This window comes from Cimex lectularius, unplaced genomic scaffold (assembly GCF_000648675.2).
Source record: "Cimex lectularius strain Harlan isolate CLEC.00 unplaced genomic scaffold, Clec_2.1 scaffold20, whole genome shotgun sequence".
NCBI classification, from domain to species: domain Eukaryota; kingdom Metazoa; phylum Arthropoda; class Insecta; order Hemiptera; family Cimicidae; genus Cimex; species Cimex lectularius.
Window position 1 is genome coordinate 1,255,968 of NW_019392641.1, and position 21,157 is coordinate 1,277,124.

Genomic DNA, 21,157 nt, shown 5'->3' on the forward strand with positions numbered 1-21,157 from the left:
ATTTTATTTACAAAATACATTTGTTTTTGTTTTATTACAAAATAATGTTTTGTATCAAATGTTGTATATGTATTAATTACAGAAAAATATAATAAACTATATTTACATTAACTAGTTTATTTATTAAAATTCCCATTTGATAGGATCCAGTTCCAGGTTATTCATCAACTCACATGCTACCTGGTCTGCGTTCTCCTCTTCTGCCAAACAATTAGTAAAATTGAAGGGTTTTATTTTGAATATGTTGATTCAAGTTTTACCTTGGATTTGATAGGGAAAGTCAGCAGGGTCAATGTACGATTTCAGCGTCTGAACAAGGGAAGGAGGCGATAGAGCCGTCTTGAAAAAAGGTAGAGTCAAGATCTGCTTCGGCGATGGCCGGATATTTGGGTCCCGCTCTAAACAGTACTCAGTAACAGAATGGAACATGTCAGAAAATTTTCTTGTCTTCACCACCCTGGATACTTCGTCGTTGTCTTCTTTGTAATTTTCATCGTCTTCCTCACCTAAAGAGCAAACAAATCCAATTATACCAACCAGAATAGTTTTATAATGAAAGCGTAAAAATCTAAAATATAAAAAGTTTAAAAACAAACATTACCATGGCCATTGGGAATAAATGTTGATGCATCAATTAGCTGGGGATGGAATCCTTTGACTTTTTCAGTCAGCATGAGGGTCTTGCAGGTACCAAAGTACGGTACGATTCCATTTGCTAATTCACAAGCCGTTATACCAACACTGTAGATGTCAGATTTTTCATTGTACCCCTCAAGATTCTAACAGAGCAATCGCCATAAAATATAGATTCAAATAAAATAGAAACAAAATAAATTACTTGTTCTAAAAGCTCCGGTGAAAGCCAATTTAAATTAGGCTCTGAATTGGGTGGAAAAGAGTGCACTTTACGATTCCACCTTTCAGATGACACCAAACCACAGGAATAACGAAATCCACCCAACTTGACATAACCGTCTGAAGAGATTAGGATATGGCTTCCACGAACTGCCCTAGACAAACAGCAAACATCCATAACATTTATTTGTCAATGAATCACCACCCACTACAGTTAAAATGAAAACATACATGTTTAGTTATTAGGGATAAATACAATTAAAAAAATATATATACACAATTTTGTTGAATATATAAGGCATCAAACACGTGAAATGAATAGAGAAGCAAACCATTTAACTGACTTTTATTACTAAGCTTTGAAGAATATATAACTTTGATTTAGGTTTTAGTAAGCCGTGTCTTTTTAATGTGACTTAAAGTAAATAAGTTAGAGTAAATAACAGAACTATAATTGTTAAAATTATCCTAAGGGTTATTATTAATTATTAAATTAATTAAGGTTTTTAGTTGAGATAAAAAAGTCAGCGACACAAGTGGGATTCGAACCCAAGATCTTGATAGATACGCCGCTACTCTACCACTTGAGCTATCGTGACTCATAGAGGTGGTCAAGCGGACCACAAAAACTAGGGAATTAATTATTAAGTTAAAAGTTAATAACTAATTATTAAGTTAGTTATCTAAGCTAATTTTTAAAATTAGTAATAAGAGCTGGACTCGAACCCACAACCTCGGGATCACTACCCTGGCTACCATGTGAGTCATAACTTTAGTCCTCGAGACACCACCTCCTCATCAACCGACTATCATTTAATTTTTTTCCTCGTTTTAATTTATAATTTTTTATAATTGTTAAAGCAAAGGTAATGTAAGGTTTAGAAGGAAGGAACCCAAATGAAACAAAGGAACATTTACAAAATCTATTCAGAAATCGTGAGATGCGGTCTGGTGTGACGTAGGTTTTAGAAAAAAATTTTCTTCGTTTTAATCGTGCCAACGTTTCGATCTTTATTGAGGTCATCTTCAGGGCCTGGGATTTACAAACATTGTTTACATTTAACAAATACATGTAGGATGTGGAAAAAAGTGAATTTATACAATGCAAAATATATTTTTTTATATTCAATCAAAGTATTTCTACTCACTCAAAGTGTTTGTCTTCTGTGTAATTGTGTCATTCTTGCATGTCGTGTTGAGAGTGCCAGTGAGATATTGCTGTTTTTATATGTTATATATGTTGGATTTTGAAAGGGTGGGGAAGGAAGTCGGTATAGAAAAGACATTTTTGTATAAGGTCTTTGAGGTGAAAAGAGCCGACGAAGGGAAAAAAAACGTTGGCAATGGTTCGGTCAGTTATCTTTCAGGATTATATAGAAAGGGATAAATCACACCTACATCACACCAGACCGCATCTCACGATTTCTGAATAATTATCGATTAACTTAGACCAAACTTAGAGGGTGTAGAAACCTAATAATCAACTGAATAATCAAAAAATTTATTAAGGGAAAGATCTTGCAAATCGCAGACGGCTCATCAAGCTAAGGTTGTCATAAATTTGGAATTAAGTCAACAGGATGGACTTTTGTGCACCTGAGGACTCACAGGGAATGTGTGCGGGCTGTTGCACATAATAGACTGTACAACCCTTGAAATAAGGTTTTTGGCCATCCTGCCTCAGAACTTTGCTTTTTCTTCCCTCAACTTTTGTTTTGAGACCAATCATCCGATCAAGGGTCAACCGAAAAACCAATAAACCAAATCAGTCAAGAACAAGGAGAGTCAAGTTCAAAAACTGTAGTTTATGTATTATTACTGTTAAATAATAATTATTAGGTAATTAATATGTCTAAATTGAAAATTAATTTAATTGACAGTGGACTCTTTCAAATCACAGGATTTGTATCATTGGTGGCAGAATGGTTTTCATAGAATGATCTGAAGGAATTCTGGCTCGCCAATTTTTCTCTCTTACATTCCACATTCAATCAGTGAAGTTTAAATAGCAAGACCCAACACTGAAGATGGCAAAATGCTAAAAATAAGTCAGATATACCAACCCAATGAGGATAGCCAAATTGAAATGATCAGTAACTAAATTTCAGGTTCATCAACCAGTAAACAACACTGAAAAATCTCAAAATTATATAAGCTGATCATCAAAAAGTTCAACTTTTGTCAAGCCAATTTCCAATTCCATTTTTATATATCATCAATTAATTTATAATATGTTGGGCCAATTTTTTTCTTGTTGCAAAGATTAGCAGAAGCTTGACTCACCTATGGATGATTCCTTTGGAATGTAAATACTGAAGTGCCTGCAGAACTGCTTTCAAAACGGTGACAATGATTTGCTCGGGGAGACCCGTTGGGAAGTGCCTGGCTATGAGATCAGCTGTAGAGCCGAAGCCCATCACCGGCAGTATGCATACTACGTTGTTTCCAGAAACGAAGGAGCCAAAAGAAGAGAGAATGCACGAGTGGGAAAGTTGACGCATTAAAATGATTTCTTCCTATTGGATAAATTTAAGTTATTAAAGAAACAGTGAACAATATTATGTAGGTTTGGAAGTATGCAATGTATTTTTCATACTACATAAGGCATAATCATGCCTCATACATTTTATTAGTTCACTAGCACAACAATCTGTTAAAAATATGGTATACCAACAAATGAAAAAAGCCAAGTTTTACCTTTATCAAGTCTGCATTCTCCCTGTCGAGTTCGTCTAAGTTGTACTGTTTCAGGGCCACCCAACTGTCTGAGGGCTTGTGGACGGCCAGATGGACGGTGGCCAAACCGGTTGTGCTCCTGCCCAGAACCGAAATCCGCTTGTAGTCCTCAGAATTGGCCCCGTACTTTGTCGACTGAGGCATATCAGGGGCCTAAAACACAAGGCGCTTTGAGAAAAAACAGGTCAGAACGGTAAACGTGCCCAGCATTGTTTGTCTGATAACAACTCAATGACAGCGACTGACAAAGTGACAACCGATAGTTGGAAGGTTACTTACCTGAAAACACACTTCGACTGTCGTCATAAACAAGAAAAAGGCTTATGAACTAACATTGGTTCTGTCTACGTTCACTTTTTTATATTTTGTACATTGTCGTGTTGGCTATGTTCACGATATAAAAATTTTGAAGAATTTAAAAAAATTCCTACATTTAGACAATCTAATTCGGTAATTAATATAAAAAGAATATTTACTAAAGTATACTATACAAAAATACAATATTAAACCAATCAATTAAGCAGATAAAATTATTTCACCTATGACATGCATAATATATCGAGAAAAATGCAGGCTCTAGCTGACACAACATTTAAGTGGAAGCTCTATAGAGCATAGCTGGACAATTAATATCTAAGTTGAATCTTGCATAATTCAAAGATGAGTATACATATAAAGTAATACCCTCTTCCAAGCCAGAAATTTAAACTTATAGACAAGCAGAATCTACCCTAAAAATTAATCAAAGAAAAAAGAAAACTAAAACATAACATTTGGAGGGTTAAATCCAAAAATAATTTATTGACTACTCCAGTAAGTCTCTGGTCACTAACAGACCTGAAAAACGACAATCTGCACAGATTGATCTGTTTCATGATACTCAATATGTTTACATTCTGATGTTGTGATGAAAGCCATACAAAAATCCCAGCAATGTCTGTTTTACCAAACACAAAAGATGACCCTAATGAGAGAATTGAAGAAGAAAAGGACTAGAAACTAGTAAAGGAAAACGCACTTGTGCCAACCGAACATGTAATGGGTAAAGAACTACTGAAACTAACATATCTTTAAAAAAATAACAAAATGTCACCTTGGAAAGTGCCAAATTCCGCATTATGGTTATAAAATAAGATCAATTACAGACTCAAAGATGATAGTATATAAATTGCCAGGGGACCCAGAATTAAAAAAAGGAATATACCTCATCACATTTTGAGCTCCCCTCTTTAGTCCCAAGTCGTTTAAGAGATCCTAGTTTGCTTGTTATCTTCAGTTTGGTCAAAATCATAATTTTTTATTACTTTCAATGAGGCGTTCTGTTCAAAAGAGACATTAAAGAGGACCAAAATGGGTATAAAACAAATAAACAAAAAACATGTGTACTAATACTGTACACAAAATAAAAACAATTTCATGTTTTTAATTATTTTTCTGTTCAGTTTTGAGAAACAGTTTGAAATTAGTTAAATGCGTCATATTCCTATAAAAAGAACTTTTTTTTTAAAATCAGAATACAATTACTATGCAATCTGTTATACTGATGTTATGCTAGACTTTAAGTACATCTAATTGTACAGTAAATAGATAAATAGTCCTTTGCCACTTTGAGTAAAAATTTAATGATTTAAAATCTTAACATCCTAAATATCATACAGTATTTAACGACCATTCTATTTTACTAACAAAAACAGAAAGAACTCCAACTAACCATAAAAATAACAATCCGAAAATAAATTTATTGTTTTGATGCATGTATTAAAAATAGTTCATACATTTAATAATAAAAAATTGTGAGATTTCCTGTTGTCTATAAGATGATAAACCTAGCTTGGTTGTTTATTTTTTGATCTGCAGCAGCGTTTCGACTAAACTGAGATGATAAGACTAAAAGCATCAGAAATGACTAAACTTCAAATACAACTGTGTGGTATTTAGTGACCTCTCACCTAGTGACAATCTCCGAATAATTAAATACAAGATTATTTAGATCGTAAGATGCGGTGTGATGTAGGTTTAAGAAAACATTTTCTTTATCGTGCCAACGTTTCAATCTTTATTGAGATCGTTTTCAGGGTCCAAAGTGTTTGTTTTCTGTGTAGATGTGTCATTATAAGGTGTCATGTTGAGAATGCCCTCACGATAAAGAAAATGTGTTTATAAACTACGTCACACCAGACCACATCTCATGATCTCTAAATAAACATTAATTAACGGTCACTAAATACCACACATTCAAATGCAAGAATTAATTAGGTTAAGAAGAAACGGTTGTATACAATCCAAAAGAATGTTCACAAATAATTTGCATTATTTTATTCAATTTAAAATTTTTTACAGATTCTATGACTGCACATCTATTTACTGAAGTAATCAGATTAAAGACAACTGAAAATTCATAACATACAATAGTTAATAAACAGTAACAAAGAACTAAGATGCCAAATACACTTTTAAACATCAACTTAAAACTATAGAAACAGAAAATTGAATACAGCACAGCAAAAAGAAAAAATAAATAAATAAAAAGACAATTTATTGAATAAAAGGCTTATATTATGCCAAATGTTTGGAAATTTTTTTAATAAATATTTGAATAGAATAATGTTACAAACTTAATTAATTAGAAAAAATTAATCATTCCATTAAAAATTTGTTCTTATTTTCAACTAGCCATGGATGTGTCTTCACTTCATGGAAAGAAATCCTATCTTTCGGATCGTATTTAACAAGTTTAGAAATGAGATCAATCGAACCGGGTTTCAGGTAAGAGGGGTAATGTATTTGGACTTTTTTTATCTTTTCGTAAGTCGTTTTGTCGTCTTCACTTTCAAAAGGGGGATTACCGACAAGGAATTCGTAGCAAAGGATGCCTAGACACCAGTGGTCGACATGATTGTTATAAGTCTTGTGCTCGACCATCTCCGGCGGGAGATAATCCAATGTGCCGCACTTTGTCCTCCTCTTGTCTGACGGGGCGTGGACCGACCAACCAAAGTCAGCGACTTTAACATTGTCATTTACATCGAGAAGAAGATTTTCTGGTTTGATGTCACGGTGCATGACAGAATTCTTATGACAGTATTCCAACGCGTCGGCCACCTGGTACGTATACTTTGCAGAACGCCGCTCGCTGAACCTCCTATTTCTCTGGTTCTGGAGGAAAGTGAAAAGCTCACCATTGCCGGCATATTCGAGCACCAAATAAACCCGTTGTACATCATGGAAGTACGTGTACAGACGGAGGATGTTAGGGTGGATCAAATGTGACTGTATTTCTATTTCACGTAAAACCTAAAAGCAAATAATTTTAGACCAACGGGTTTCAGTCGATTGATTAGCTTTCTCATACCTGGTGTTGCATTGGTCCTTTGATCAGTTCTTTCTTTATAAGTGTTTTTAGAGCGACAATAAATTTAGTTTTCTTTTCTCTTGCCAAATACACCCTGCCGAACTGACCTCTGCCTAATGGCATTCCAATTTGGAAGTCCTGGATAGTCCATTCTCTTGGCCCTCCTCGATTTTCCTTTACACTCTCGTTCATTATCTGTCTAATATTGTCAATATAATTTCTTCCCGCTTCGTCCAAAAGACTTACATTCTGGAAAAAAACCAATCTATGTTATGGACTATTTATTTTTTCTTCTCCAAGTAACAAAAAATCGAATAACAACCTAATCAAAATAAAGGGCTGGTAACTTGCAATAAATTTATTTAAATTTCACATATAAAACATGGTCAGAATTAGAATTCGAAAAACGACTTACAATAGTTGTGTTGAATTGCTCAGTTTTCTCAGTCGGTATCTCTACGACTTCCATGATGAAAGTTTGTTAAATGTTTCTGGCAAAACTAGTTATTATCTTGCTGATTCAAGATGCTCAACAGTTTAACAAGTAAAACCTTATAGGATGAATAACGGTCGAAATATCAAATAGAGCGCGAGGGCCTCAAAACCTCCGAGGACCATCGCCTAACGGGCATTTCAAATACTTCCCAACTATAGCATGACGTTAGGATAATTTGACGTAACAGTGTGTCTACTGTCTAGTTTATGCTTTTGATACAGTTGTAATAACAATGTAGAGTTTATAATTTATACTTTTGATACAGTTGTTATAAAAATAAACTTTATATAATCAATTCTTTTGATGTAGTTGTAATAACAATGTGCCAAGTTTATGTTTTTCAAGCCGTAGTATTAACAGTGTGGCTCCCGGGCATGAGGGTAAACTGCGTCCACATACATAACACACATACACCTACACTATGAAGACCATAAGCACGTTAACATTATATATACCCTAGGGCTACAGCCCCTAGGAAGGTTCTTGGGTGAATGCAGTATCATGTACTGGAAATGGTGCCCCAGTATGGGCACAATGCTGCCATGCTTCACACTAGACGGCTGCAAGGGGGACTTGGTGGCTGGTGCACCCCTGCTGGTTGATGAGGATTTCCAAGCACTCATTGCACATCGGGGGACATCCAGGCCCCCTGTCAGCAACCACCACCAATACACAGGTCGATGCACACGTCCTAGGTCCTTGAAACCCGAGGATAACAAATGCAAAGTACCACGCACAAAACACTACATGTTACAAACCTCATCTGGAAGGGGAGATCTGGTCTCCTTTGTTGTCCATGAACCCTGCTCCTGCGCTAGTACAGGGACTCACAGAAGTCACCTGTCAACACCTTGACAGCCAGCAAGCATGATCTGGTGAACTTGCCTAAATTGCGTACCTCTACAGGTCTAAGTTAAATAGATACACTGGTTTTGACAGGCATGTCCAAGACTGGCGATGGTGTGGCATGTGCTGTGTATAGCAAAGGATTGACCACCTTCTGTCCTTGCCCCCTCATTGCAGCATATACACAGCAGAGCTGTACGTGATTTGGCACACTCTACAGGTGATATGGACTGAGAAGGGCTCTTGCCTTCTACAAGAGCACTGTCTGGGCTATACGAGACGGGTTCTCTGTAGACCCTCTCGTCGTGCTCTTGTTAGAGAAATACACCTTGCTGGAGCGCCTCAGAAAAACAGTGGTAGTTGTCTGGGTTCCCGGAGGACCCAGACACGACGTTGGGACGAGGCGGCAAAAGCCAGGATATCACTTCCCCCAGACCAGACCATCAAGATCAGGCCCTCTGAAGCTAAGCTTACAGAGAAAAATATGATAAAAGAAACACGGGCAGCGTCAGTGGGTGGGGTCATTCGAGAGGATCTTGCTTTAGTTTATTATTAGATAAATGTTATTGTGGCTATTTCTTGGCCGGCACTAACAAATAAAAACATCTGCTAATTATTATAACAAAATTATGATTTATATTAACTATTAAGCATTACTGATTGCAGGATTATTAAGATTTCTGATTACAAAGAAAACGAAGAAGGCCTACCACATGAAGACCATAGTTAACCATTTGTTGGCCAAAAATAAACAAACTATCATATCTAAAAATGAAAAAGGTAGTTATACAGAAATGAGACATTTAACTATAAATAATCTATTCATAGAATTCTAAATATTCTTAATTACATTTAAATAAAAAAAAAATTCAAAACATCATAGGCAAGTAGTAAAAAAATGTACAAATTAATAAATTGAAATTATAGAATGTTTAGTACAATTGGAATAAGTTAGCGCATAATAGATAAACAGATAATAGAAAAAAATGTATAATATATTTGTGTTTTGAATCTTGACTTTAGCCGCACATGACCATCTGGACAAAATCTTCGTAATTGACATTTCCCTGTGAGTCTTCCTGCCCTGCGAGAAGCTGTTCGACCTCTTCATCAGTCAATTTCTCGCCAAGTGTCGTAAGCAAATGTCGAAGTTCGGCTGACGAAATAAACCCATTTCCATCTTTATCAAAATGCCTGAGACCTTCAACAAAGTCTTCAGCGCTGTCACTCGATCTACCCTTTGAAATCGTCTGGTAAATTGGCAAGAAGACTTCGAAACTTATTCTTTCATCTGGAAAAATCCATAAACAAATAAATCGATGAAATATGAAAGGAATGCTATGCATGTAATGTAAATAAATTATAGGCTAAATAAAAAATATGCGATAGTCATATGTTACTTTACAAGATCATTACTATATAATGTAAGACTATATAATAGAATATTTGCTTCATACAGTTACTTAAAATGTAAAATAATAATAAATAAATATTATTTAAGCTAATTTTTGCTTTTTACTTTTAACATATATCATGTCAGATTTAATTTTAAATTTAATTTGTTGTAAATGTGAATAGTGTGGAAGTAAAACATGAGGTAATAATTCTTTGATATAAATTTTATTAATGGTCAGTTATTGTGGTCTCGCCCAATCTAAACTCTCCTGCAGATTTTGTTACATTTTCAATCTCACTGGCACTCTCGACACGACACGCAAGAATGGCACAATTACACAGAAGACAGAAGAGTAGAAATACTTTGAGTGAATATATAAAAAATATATTTTGTATTGTATAAATTCACTTTTCCACATCCAAAATGTAATGGTTATATGTAAACAATGTTTGTAAATCCCAGGCCCTGAAGATGATCTCAATAAAGATCGAAACAATTAATTAAAGTTTTCAGTTGAGATAAAAAAGTCAATGGCACGAGCGGGATTCGAACCCACGATCTTCAGCTAGATATGCCGCTGCTCTACCACTTGAGCTATCGTGACCTCGAAACACTCGAACACCAACCTCCCATATCTCAACCACACCTTTTGAATTTTCCTCCTTTTTGCCATTTTTCAAATGTCGTGTAATCAATTTGATTCTCGGCGAAAAATGAAATGGCCTCGGAGAGCTTTAGTGAAGTATACTTCATTTTAAACTTATTCAATTCACTAGTTTCGTGGTCCGCTTGACCAATTAATGGTGGGTTCGAATCCCGCTTGTGCCATTGACTTTTTTATCTCAACTGAAAACCTTAATTAATTGGTCAAGCGGACCACAAAACTAGTGAATTGAGAAAGATCAAAACGTTGGCACGATAAAGAAAATGTTTTTCTGAAACCTACATCACACCAGACCGCATCTCAATTTCTAAATAAATAAGATAAATATAATTTAAAAAATGTCTTTTAATAGCAGAGTTGGTAAGAACAATTTTACTGCTTGCCTTTACATCTCTCCAGATAATCGGCTAATCCAAAATTCTGCTTATCTAGACTGGTCTCAATGCTAATTAGTATGGACTAGTGGGTTTCCACTGTAGTTACTTTTTTATATAAACTTATATATAACTTATAACTTAACTTTGATATTATTTTTCAAGTGTGAATTAATAAATCATACCTGGTTTATGCTGGTTGGTGAACTTCTTGACTTCAGACTCGGTCGGGTTCTGACCAAGGGCCCTGAGCGCGTCTCCGATCTGCGAGACATGAATTTTGTTGTCACCCCTGCTGTCAAAGAGCTGGAACGCCTCTTGAAACTCTAGAATAAACCAATTAATAGTGTTAATTATGCAAATATGATAGACCCAAAGCGAATCGACTCGGTACCCTCGATGGAAGTCATGACTTTATTAACAATTTCAAAACCGTAAATCATTTTCCCCCTTGTTTGTTGCACTTACTGGGATGGCGAGGTGACGACTGACTCTACCGAGGTCGGTCGAAAAAAGGAAAATGGAACAAAGTCGAGTTTGATACCTAATATGGTCAACTAAGTGCGGGATTGGGTGTGTCGCAACTCAAATGATGAGATGTGACCTGGTTTAACTCACCTGCCAACTGATCATCCGAGTACGACGCCTAGAAACGATAAAACGGATTAGCACATGAAATTCAGAAATGGTAATAAAATAAAAAACACAATTTATTCAATTAGATAAAGGAAAAAACAGAATTACCATTTTTGCTTGTTTGTCCTTTGGGTCAAGTGATGACTAATGCTGCTTATAACAATGACCTGTCGGCTGTCGTGCTTGATCAACGTTCTGTTCTGGCAAGAGGTTCAACTAAAAATAAAAGTTTACTAGTTTCAAAATTCCAGGCAATTTTAAAATAAAAATAATCTTCTGCTTAAAATATTCTTAAATTTTTTATTAACAGGAAGTTGAGTCTAAAAAACTTTGAAATTTGAAGTATAAAGTGACTCCCTACAAGGAATTAACGTCAGAGACGGAATGTATTTCAAACCACTACTAAGTTCAATAAATAATAATAAAATATTGGTAATTGTACTCTGATAATTATTAATTACAAATAGATCACCAAAATTAGGAGTTTTTATTCAAAATTTAATGGATAACAAGAAGAATCTTAGTGTTTGATAAAGTCATAAATGTCATGTCATAATCAGCTTAGATCAGTTTTTAAGTTTTACACTACTATTTTCTAGTAGAAAGTTTTTTATACTTAATTTTGAGTATTTCAAAATCCTGTCATTAATAAGAAAAAAGCCTATAAAAAATATTTTAAAAATAGATTTGAACGTGGCGGGGAAAAACAGAGAACCATAACCTTTCCCATTCGGCATCCGACTACCAATGGTGTCTAAAGTTTTCCATTTTACCATTGCAGTTGGAAAGTCTTTGTCGAAAAACTTGCCAACGGTCAACAGATCGTCCCGCCGCACATTCGCCCTCACACCTAGGATGTCGGACGAAGTCGCGAAAGCTCAGAAAGCTCTTCCAGGAGGTGATACGATCTTCGGCAAAATAATAAGAAAAGAGATACCGGCAAAGTTCATCTACGAGGACGAGAAGGTATTTCGACGTTAAGACTTAGCTCTATGAGTCCGGGTTCATATGTTTTATCTTTGCAGTGCTTGGCGTTCCATGATGTCAACCCGCAAGCACCGGTCCATTTCTTAGTCATCCCGAAAAAGCCAGTTGCCACGTTGTCAGACACTACCCAAGAAGATGAAGGGGTATGGTTTTTATATTTATTTAATTTTTAAAAAGAAGTATGCAAATACTGACATAAAGCTGGCACTACACAATACTACCTTCCAACGTTGGATGTTTGATTGTTCATGGCATCGTGGCAGAACTTCAAACCTACAATCCAGTAGCGCAATACCAAGCATCGAATGTTTGGGCTGGAAAATGTTCCGATTGTTGTCAGTCTTTATCACTTGTGTCAAAAGAAGGAAGACATTAGTTTGTGTTGGATGAACATGACATTCTGTGCCCTGAGAGGCTTGAAGGATAATTTGAGGGCCTTAAGAAGCTCATAGTTAGGCCCCATTTGCCCATTCTCATAACATTTCCCACCTATCAGACTTCAGTATACCACAGAAGAGCTCTAAGTTTTTTTTTTTTTTTTTTTAATCTTTCCATTCTGCTCTTTTTAAATTAATTATTTTCAAAATCTTCAAGTATTTTCTTTGATAGTTTTAGCCTTGTCAGTAATTTTAACTTTGTAAAAAAAAATCTGTTTTCTTTTTGCTGTCAGATGAATTCTTAGTTCCTCAATCGCTGCCTTTTAATAATACTTTTGAGTTTTCCTCTTGAGAACTGCTGGGTCTTGAATCTGTATTTCGTTGTTTTGTATCATGTTTGTCTGGGTTTCCTCGTGCATTTGTCCTTTACTCTGTAATACAAATGCTTGGAAATGATTCTTGTACAGACATTATTGTTAGTAATTTCATAATTTGTTTTTATCATTTATTGGTTTTCCCACAATATTAGTTTCCTCTTGAGGTCTGTGTGGGTTTTGAACCTGTAGCTTGGACGTTTTCAATCATTCTGGCCTGCCTTTTAGTCTGGCAATGTCTTCAGCTCTATGCCATCTTCATTGGTTGGTCTGTAAAAAATCAAACAGATGGCAAAAGTTAAAACTTGTTAGACAGACCAAACAACCAAGGTACATTTAAAAAAAAAAATTTTTTTTGTTGCAAAGATAACAAGTTAGTAACTTGGGAAAAATAAATAAATGTTGAATGCATAATGAGAATGCACCTAGTGCAATAAATTATCTGAATTCAGATAAACTGAAAAATAAGCTGGAAGTGTATTGGGCTTTTTCAGTTATTTGAAATTTGGTCATTAATTGTGTTGTTATGTTTACATTTCATTCATTGTCTTTTCATATAGAGACATGCCAATGCTGTCAGATAAACCCAGCGAGGTTAGGCAGACCAAAATTATCAGTAATGACAAATGTCAGGTTCATCAGCCCACAGGCAACATGCAAATCTCACAATCCTTTAGTGTTTTTAATTTTGTCTTACAAATTTATGAATAATCCTCCATCACTGCTTATTGATCCTTGATTTTCAAAAATTATTTCAGCTCCTGGGTCACCTTATGTTTGTTGCTAGCAAGGTTGCCAAAGAACAAGGACTAGACAATGGTTTCAGACTTGTTGTGAACAACGGGAAAGACGGTGCTCAGTCCGTATATCATCTCCATTTGCACGTTCTTGGTGGGAGGCAGTTGGGATGGCCTCCAGGCTAAATACTCTATGCATCACAGAGGCTTGGGTTCCATAGTGTATGTTGGGTGCGGTGTCTCTTAGGTATGTATAGAAGCCTCCAAAAAATACCCAAATAAAATAATAAAAAATGTTTGGTTCTACTTTACTTGTTTTTTTATATTATATTCCTGTTAAATAACCTTCAGTAAAACTTACTTTTGTTGAAAATTATATTGTGTTTCTCTAATCTCCATACATCTTCAGAACTTTTCTATAATGCAGTAATACAATACCATAAGTAATACTTTTTCTTATTTCTAGAATCAGTTTTGTTTTGCAATTTCAGATGGTTAGAGGGTTTAGAGTAAGGAATTGAAAATGATTTTTAATTTTTATATTAGTAGGATTTTATTCATACACTAAAATAACTAAAAACTACATTGTTTTAAGATTAAAACTAAGAAATATATGTATCCCAGTATACTTTGAGTATCAAGCACCAATTATATATTTAGACATAAATTGTTTTTTATTTCATAATAATATAAACTTTGTTCTAAACTAAAGGCTGTTGTCGACTTTCTGGTATTTCTTTATTCCCTTCTTGAAGGTGTTCATAGTCTTAAAAGAAAATTATATTTAATAAATTAAGTGAAAAAACAAAACCAAACCAAATTAACCATTTTAATTACTTACTTGTATCTTTTTTTAATACTTTTGGTATGTACTCGTGTTCTCTAAACCAGGGCCAATCCATTATTCCTTCCTTGTCCGATTGCTGTAAATGATCAATATTTAAAAAAAATTAAATAAAACATTTTTAAAACAATATAAAACTAACTGATGTGAAATCATTTCTTCTGCCTATTCTCGGTATGGACTTTGAGGCTTTTAGGAAAAAATCATTCCTCCTTCCAATCCTGGGCACAGACTTGTGTGTCTTGGCGTAGAAGAAGTCATTCCTCCTGCCGATTCTCGGCACTGATTTAGACGCCTTGAGGAAGAAATCATTACGCCTCACCATTACGGGAACAAAGTTCATATCATCAGCATGTATGTTGTCGTTTAATTTTGTGTCATGGTCAGAATCGTAATAGTAAAGACTTTTGTCAGGTTCCTCAGCTTTTACCCAACCACCAGAAATCATGCATTCTGAAAGTTCAAATGGGAAAATGAACTACAAACTCAAAAATGACACTACATTAAAATGTATGGTTATGCTTTTATAATATATAATTTTTTCTGTGACTTGTTCTACTATACAACTAACCAGAACATTTATGAAGTCAACTAATACTTGTTTCTAACAAAATCTTCAATTTATGCCGGAAAAAATAATAATAAACCAAGATGAAAAAATCCGACAAAAAAGTGTAAAATTATTTATTTTTTAAAAAGTCAAGGTTAAGACCAATTTAAAAAAAAGTTTTCCACATTATCCAAAGCTTGACAAAAGTACTGGTTGGATGTTTTCTATCCTCTTGGCCTTATCCCAGATTTTTTTTTAAATTCTTTACACATTACGTTTCAGAACGTTTTGCTCCATTTTTCAAAGTGTGTGGAATAAGATGTAAAAAAACTTGTGAATATACAATTTAAAAAATGGCTCAACATCCTCTAGTATAAACAATTGGAATTAATAGTCTGTAATACTGTAAGATTATATTATTATAATTTATACTGGTGGAAGATGGTTCATTTTTTAAATTTTATTTTGACAAATCTACATAACCTACATCTTGTTCCAGATGTAACCAGTGAGGGGTGCTTTACAAAAGGAGCAAAATGTTCCATTAAAAAAGAACAAAAAGGTGACAAACATCTTGTTCTTTTCTGGCTGAATAATCCCACCTAACACCATTGTTAAAAATAAAATAGATATAATATTAAAAAAATCCCGTTTAGATTTGAAGTTGAAGGAAATTGATCTTCAAAAGCGTGAAATATAAAATATATATAGTAGACAGATTTTTTTAATAAAAAAAAAAACAGCTAGATAAGCCAGTTAAGGTAAAAAGATATTAAAACTGTTGTTCCTAATTGAAAAAAAAATATTTAACTATGGCATAGCATCACTTTACAACATTATAAATCGTAAAAATAAATCACATTTTTTGCATCATGGCTGAAGATACATTTTAAAAGTATAATATAAGTTATTAAATATGTCCGTATCAAGTGAATTCGAGGGCCTACAAGCACGTATTATAGGAGCAGAAAAGAACAATTTAGTCGTCCTTGTCAATTTTTTAGGAATGTTAAAATATTTTCATTCTAATAATTCAGGGTTTCTGAAAAACTATTAAATTATTTATACAAAACCAGACTATCACTTATGTATCTTCAATTTTTAAGATTATCAATAGACATCTACAAGGTTGTCTCAGTACAATTTTATTGTGTATCCCTATTTTCATTTATAGGCTAAATATCTTAACAATCTATTTTTTACTTTTTCAATTATGTTACTATTGGGTTGTCCGGAAAATAATGCAGGATTTTGGTATTAAACAAAAAAAAAGAAACTAGTTACTTTAAAGCAATGTTCTTTAATCAAAATAATTTCCCATACTCTCAATACATTTCTCCCAACGTGTTGGTAACTTATTAATTCCGTCTGAGTAGAATTCAGAATTTTTAGAATTGATAAAGTCAATAAATGCATTTTCCAGTTCCGTTTGATTTTTGAATATTATGTGTTGTAAGTAGTGGTCCAGGTGTCTAAAAAAATGGTAGTCAGTAGGCGAGAGGTCCGGAGAGTAGGGTGGGTGAGGCAAAGTTTCATAGCCAAGCTCCAATAATTTTTGTGACGTTACACGTGACACATGTGGTCGAGCGTTGTCATGCAACAAAATGGGCCCTTTCCGATTGACCAAAGAGGGCTTCATTACTGCCAATTTCTGATGCATGGTATTAATTTGGTTACAGTATGATTCAGCATTGATGGTTTCGCCAGGATTTAAGAAGCTGTAGTGTATTAAACCAAATGAAGCCCACCATACCGTAACCATTACCTTTTTTTGATGAGTTGGGGGCTTTGGAAAATGTATTGGAGCTTCTCCTTTGTCGAGCCACTGTCCAGAACGTCTAGTGTTATCGTAGAGAATCCACTTTTCGTCACATGTAACAATTCTGGCCAGAAATGGGTCATTTTTGTTTCGACAAAGAAGTGATGCACAAACATCAAAGCGCTGATTTTTTTGGCGATCGTTTAATGAGTGTGGAACCCAATTTTCGAGTTTTTTCACTTTTCCAATCGCCTTGAGGTGGTCAGCGACGGTCGTTTTACTGACTTTGAGTTGCTCTGCAAGTTCTCGAACAGTTGTTTTGGGGTTTTCTTCCACCACTGATCGCAGAACATCATCATTAAGAGAGGAAGGCCTTCCACGACCTTCTTCATCTTCAAGGCTGAAATCTCCCTCCCGAAATTTTTTAAACCACCTTTGCACAGTGCACTCATTAACACAACCCTCGCCCCAGACTTGGTTAATGTTTCTAGCCGTTTGGGCTCCGCTTCGGCCGAGTTTAAACTCGTAAAAGAAAATCGTACGAAATTCTCGCTTTGACATTATAAGGATGACTGAATTATTTCCAAGTAGCGGAATGCTACAGAGGTAAACAAACAATATCATTTGGAAGAGGATTGAAGTGTTGACATTCATACAAATGAGTAATCCTGTAAACGTAAACAGAATATTTTATATAGATTTTTTTTAATGAAAACTTAAAATCCTGCATTATTTTCCGGACAACCCGATATTTGAGATAACTTGGTGATCAAAATGGAGAATTAAGTTCAAGAATAGACAGGATTAAAGAACAATAAAAAGTGCATAACATATTTGTTTATGTGTGATGTTTAGTGACCGTTAGTTATGATTATTTGGAGATCGTAAGATGCGGTCTGGAACAATAAAGTAAATGTTTTTCTCAATCTACCTCACACCAGACCGCATCTTACGATCTACAAATAATATTTGTTTTTATTTAAATACTTATTTTTACTATCACGCCATTTGTATTATTCATTATTTAAATTACTCATCGTTTGTCATTATTAATGCAAGTTTTAAATGTGTATGCGAGATGTTGGTCCTTCAAATACATAACCACATAAGAGATCATATTCTTTATTTTAATTAGTAATACTCTATCATTTAACAATAATTAAACATCTGATAATAATAATAAAAAAGCTCGTAAACAAAATTGTTCTATTCATCCAGATTTTAATTTTTGTTAAATAACAATGAATTTTAGAAAATAGATCGATCGAACAAAATATCAAATTAATGGTTATTTTATTTATTATTATTATTATTATTTTTTATGAGTATTTTTAAACAACAGCCCTTTATGTTAAAGTAATAATTTTTTCATGTTCAATAGGGATTTCCTTTTGTGACGTCATCTCCCTCTCCTAAATAGAACCTATGCTGTTGTAACCGTAGTTCACTTTTTAGTTGTTTGATGAGCAGGTTATGAATAAAGTTTCTTGTGTTAATAATTTGGGCCTTTGCTATTTATTGTAATTGTATAATAACTTTTGTATTTAAAATAAGAGACACGATTATACCAAGAAGAAATGTGTTGTGGAAGAATTACTTCGAATTTCTAAATCAATATGTCGTTGGTAGCGTACGAATTCAGCGATGGAGAGCCAAGTGATTACGAAGAGGAAGAAGAGAAACAAGAACAGCCTGCAAAACAGGCGAATGATGAGGACAAAAAAGAGATTCCTAGCACGTCAAAAAGCGTTATCAAAGATGATGCCAAGGATGTGACCAATTTGCCGAAGAGTGTAGGCTTGAAAAACGTGGGACTGGACATAGCGTGGTCTTTGTTGGATAAGCACAGGATTCAACCTATCCGAATCCCTATACCTTCAGTTGTTGCTGAAGAGACTGAAGTCAAGAAGCATCAAAACATGCCACCTTCGAAGAAAGGTTCTGGCCTCTTCGCCGTATTGCCAAAGCCCAAGAGTGAGATGGTCTCGAATGCAGTGAAGATGAAGTTGAAACCGACATCATTGATGAGGCCTAAACCAGTCCCGAAGCCGAAACCACCAAAGCCAATTGTCAAGACGAAAGAATCGGATAGTGAAAGTGACAACGAAGGCGAGGCTGGTTCGTTTTTCTTCGCCCCTGAAACAGATATCAAAGTCGATCCGACAACAGCGAAGCAGATCGCAAAAGAACTCTCAGAAATTGAACACAAAGTCGCTAAATCGATGGAAAAGCCTGTAGTCGAGGAAGTTCCCCTGGATGAAGTGCCGCTTCCGGAAGGTGAGCCGGGTCAGCCGGCTGAAGAGGTCAAATTAAACGATGAAATATTGGCAAAGCTGTGTGGGACGAAAGACAGGCGCAAGGCCATCTCGGAGCAATTTATCGACGTCGACGGCTCTGCTCTTGTCGGAGATGCCCAACAATGGCTTGTAAAGGAGCTTTCCAAAGAGACGCCGAACCCTGGCAAGAGGAAATTCGAAGGGACACACATGTCGAAACGAAAACACCAAATCACTTACTTGGCGCAACACGCCAAAGCTAACGAGCTTGAACTCCAGAATCAATGGGCTAACAACAGAATGACTAGAAAACAAACTCAGGCTAAATATGGCTTTTAGCATCTGTACATTGTTATATTTGTAAATTTCTGTTATTTTCTTTTTGTACCTAAACTACCTATATATATATATATCAATATTATTTTTATGGAAATTTTGGAATAAAATAAAAATGTACATTTTTTTGTATTATGTTGCAGTGCACACCTATGTATGAAATATTTAATGAAGTTAATAATAATAATTTAAAAAAATGGATTTTCATGCTGCATCAATGTCCCTGTCAAACTTTCAAAGGGATAATTTATAAATAATAATAATTCTGTTAATACTCACGGCAGAGGAGAATGAATTTAATTATATCGGTCATACTTTACCACTAATCAAACATTCATATGAGATATCAAACTGGCAAATGGGCTGATTCTTAATGAGAAGAGGCTTGTATTTATACAAATTTAGCGGTACGTTGGAAATACAGATCTTGTTATGCTGGCTGGAACAATAGGGGCCTCAATTGTCACGCTTGTTCGGGGAGAGAATGTTTTAAAGCTAGCTTTTAAAGAATTAAATAGAAAAAGAAGTGAGCGAGAATGTAGGGAAAGGCATGTTTCAATTGTGTTAAAAATAAATTCGTAATAAATAAGAAAGCCAATTATTTTATTGTAGTTTGATTGTCTCTGACCATCCTGGAACGACTATTATCACAGTTGTTTGACAAAAGTGTTTTATAGCAAGTAATCAAAATGTAGTAGATTAAATAACACACTCAACCAGCAAAATTATAATGATCTATACATTCATTTACCTTCAAATTCCACAATTTTGTGATTTAATATTTTCTTGTTGTGTATCTTAGTAGATAAATGTAAATAGTATAAATATAATTACAATTATGGCAGTTGATAAATTTTGAAAAGCTTAGACATGAACAGCAATAAATATGCAAATAGTAGTTAATCATAAAAATTTTGAAGGTGAGGCATATTTTTAATACTGAGCTTTGTACTTATTTATAGTTCTACTTTATTATTTCATTTATCCTGAAATTTCCTTCTGTGATCTACGGGATGATGAACCTATAATTTGATTCTTACTAATCATTTTTGTCTCCCTCTCCTCGATCATTTTGCCATCTTCAGTGAAGTTATTTTATTTGTGAGAGAGAAAGGATAGAAGTATTATTAATTAAAATTAATTATTTGAAATATAATTTTCATTTATACAGGAGTCCTACGTCTACTTACCCGTTGAATGTCAGGGAAGAGCGATAAAACTACTTTAAATAGTTTTTTCATATTATTACCAGCTAAAAAGCCCTGGGCTATGCAGGGATTCGAGCTCATAACTGCTAGTATTGCAAATATGAGTTGGTCAGCACCACAGTTCTCAAAAATTAAATAGATTTAATGGAGGACACGATCATAAAAAATGAGTTTGTTATCTAAAATGTGTACTCTTCATAGTAAAGCTATTATTTTGATAAATTTAAATTGTTGGTAACAACCAGGCTTAGTTATTGCTCAATCCAATTACAATAAAAGCACATACAATTGATTTATTTTTTATTTTTATATATGTAGAAAAGGAAAGCAAAACTTTATAAATTAATTTTCTGG

General features: G+C 34.4%; 6 protein-coding genes and 1 long non-coding RNA gene across 13 annotated transcripts; 3 read left to right on the plus strand and 4 right to left on the minus strand.

Annotated features, from left to right (window-relative positions):
• Window positions 1-101: 101 nt before the first annotated feature.
• LOC106661405 (STE20-related kinase adapter protein alpha) lies at window positions 102-17,011 on the minus strand. Of its 4 annotated transcripts, none has more exons than XM_024229378.1 (7): window positions 16,990-17,011; window positions 3,553-3,744; window positions 3,139-3,371; window positions 839-1,010; window positions 602-779; window positions 261-506; window positions 102-200 (listed from the first exon to the last, which is right to left on the minus strand). In XM_024229378.1, the coding sequence occupies exons 2-7, from the start codon at window positions 3,733-3,735 to the stop codon at window positions 124-126; spliced, it is 1,089 nt and encodes a 362-aa protein (XP_024085146.1). In that variant the 5' UTR covers window positions 3,736-3,744; window positions 16,990-17,011; the 3' UTR covers window positions 102-123. The 4 variants fall into 4 exon arrangements, with proteins under 4 accessions (XP_024085146.1, XP_014240253.1, XP_014240251.1 ...); XM_014384767.2 differs by lacking the exon at window positions 16,990-17,011 and adding an exon at window positions 4,796-4,991 and having other exon boundaries at window positions 102-197; XM_014384765.2 differs by lacking the exon at window positions 16,990-17,011 and adding an exon at window positions 4,796-4,991.
• LOC106661411 lies at window positions 4,038-9,261 on the plus strand. 2 transcript variants are annotated; one of them, XR_002910768.1, is made up of 2 exons: window positions 4,038-4,633; window positions 8,952-9,261. It is a non-coding gene; the product is annotated as an uncharacterized LOC106661411 (long non-coding RNA). The 2 variants fall into 2 exon arrangements; XR_001339722.1 differs by lacking the exon at window positions 4,038-4,633 and adding an exon at window positions 7,629-7,673.
• Window positions 5,778-7,628, minus strand: LOC106661407 (aurora kinase C-like). Its single transcript, XM_014384770.2, has 3 exons — window positions 7,359-7,628; window positions 6,944-7,192; window positions 5,778-6,885 (listed from the first exon to the last, which is right to left on the minus strand). The coding sequence occupies exons 1-3, from the start codon at window positions 7,410-7,412 to the stop codon at window positions 6,229-6,231; spliced, it is 960 nt and encodes a 319-aa protein (XP_014240256.1). The 5' UTR covers window positions 7,413-7,628; the 3' UTR covers window positions 5,778-6,228.
• LOC106661409 (myosin-2 essential light chain) lies at window positions 9,260-11,559 on the minus strand. 2 transcript variants are annotated; one of them, XM_014384774.2, is made up of 4 exons: window positions 11,464-11,559; window positions 11,338-11,365; window positions 10,905-11,045; window positions 9,260-9,576 (listed from the first exon to the last, which is right to left on the minus strand). In XM_014384774.2, the coding sequence occupies exons 1-4, from the start codon at window positions 11,464-11,466 to the stop codon at window positions 9,305-9,307; spliced, it is 444 nt and encodes a 147-aa protein (XP_014240260.1). In that variant the 5' UTR covers window positions 11,467-11,559; the 3' UTR covers window positions 9,260-9,304. The 2 variants fall into 2 exon arrangements, with proteins under 2 accessions (XP_014240260.1, XP_014240259.1); XM_014384773.2 differs by lacking the exons at window positions 11,338-11,365; window positions 11,464-11,559 and adding an exon at window positions 11,114-11,223.
• On the plus strand, window positions 12,065-14,141 carry LOC106661410 (histidine triad nucleotide-binding protein 1). The gene is made up of 3 exons (XM_014384776.2): window positions 12,065-12,321; window positions 12,381-12,485; window positions 13,852-14,141. Exons 1-3 carry the CDS (start codon window positions 12,103-12,105, stop codon window positions 14,014-14,016), a joined length of 489 nt encoding a protein of 162 aa, XP_014240262.1. The 5' UTR covers window positions 12,065-12,102; the 3' UTR covers window positions 14,017-14,141.
• LOC106661408 lies at window positions 14,358-20,956 on the minus strand. Of its 2 annotated transcripts, none has more exons than XM_014384771.2 (4): window positions 19,875-20,416; window positions 14,817-15,127; window positions 14,672-14,753; window positions 14,358-14,596 (listed from the first exon to the last, which is right to left on the minus strand). In XM_014384771.2, exons 1-4 carry the CDS (start codon window positions 19,906-19,908, stop codon window positions 14,532-14,534), a joined length of 492 nt encoding a protein of 163 aa, XP_014240257.1. In that variant the 5' UTR covers window positions 19,909-20,416; the 3' UTR covers window positions 14,358-14,531. The 2 variants fall into 2 exon arrangements, with proteins under 2 accessions (XP_014240257.1, XP_014240258.1); XM_014384772.2 differs by lacking the exon at window positions 19,875-20,416 and adding an exon at window positions 20,786-20,956 and having other exon boundaries at window positions 14,449-14,596.
• LOC106661406 (proline-rich protein PRCC) lies at window positions 18,416-19,685 on the plus strand. Its single transcript, XM_014384769.2, has one exon. It carries the CDS (start codon window positions 18,600-18,602, stop codon window positions 19,596-19,598), a length of 999 nt encoding a protein of 332 aa, XP_014240255.1. The 5' UTR covers window positions 18,416-18,599; the 3' UTR covers window positions 19,599-19,685.
• Window positions 20,957-21,157: the final 201 nt, after the last annotated feature.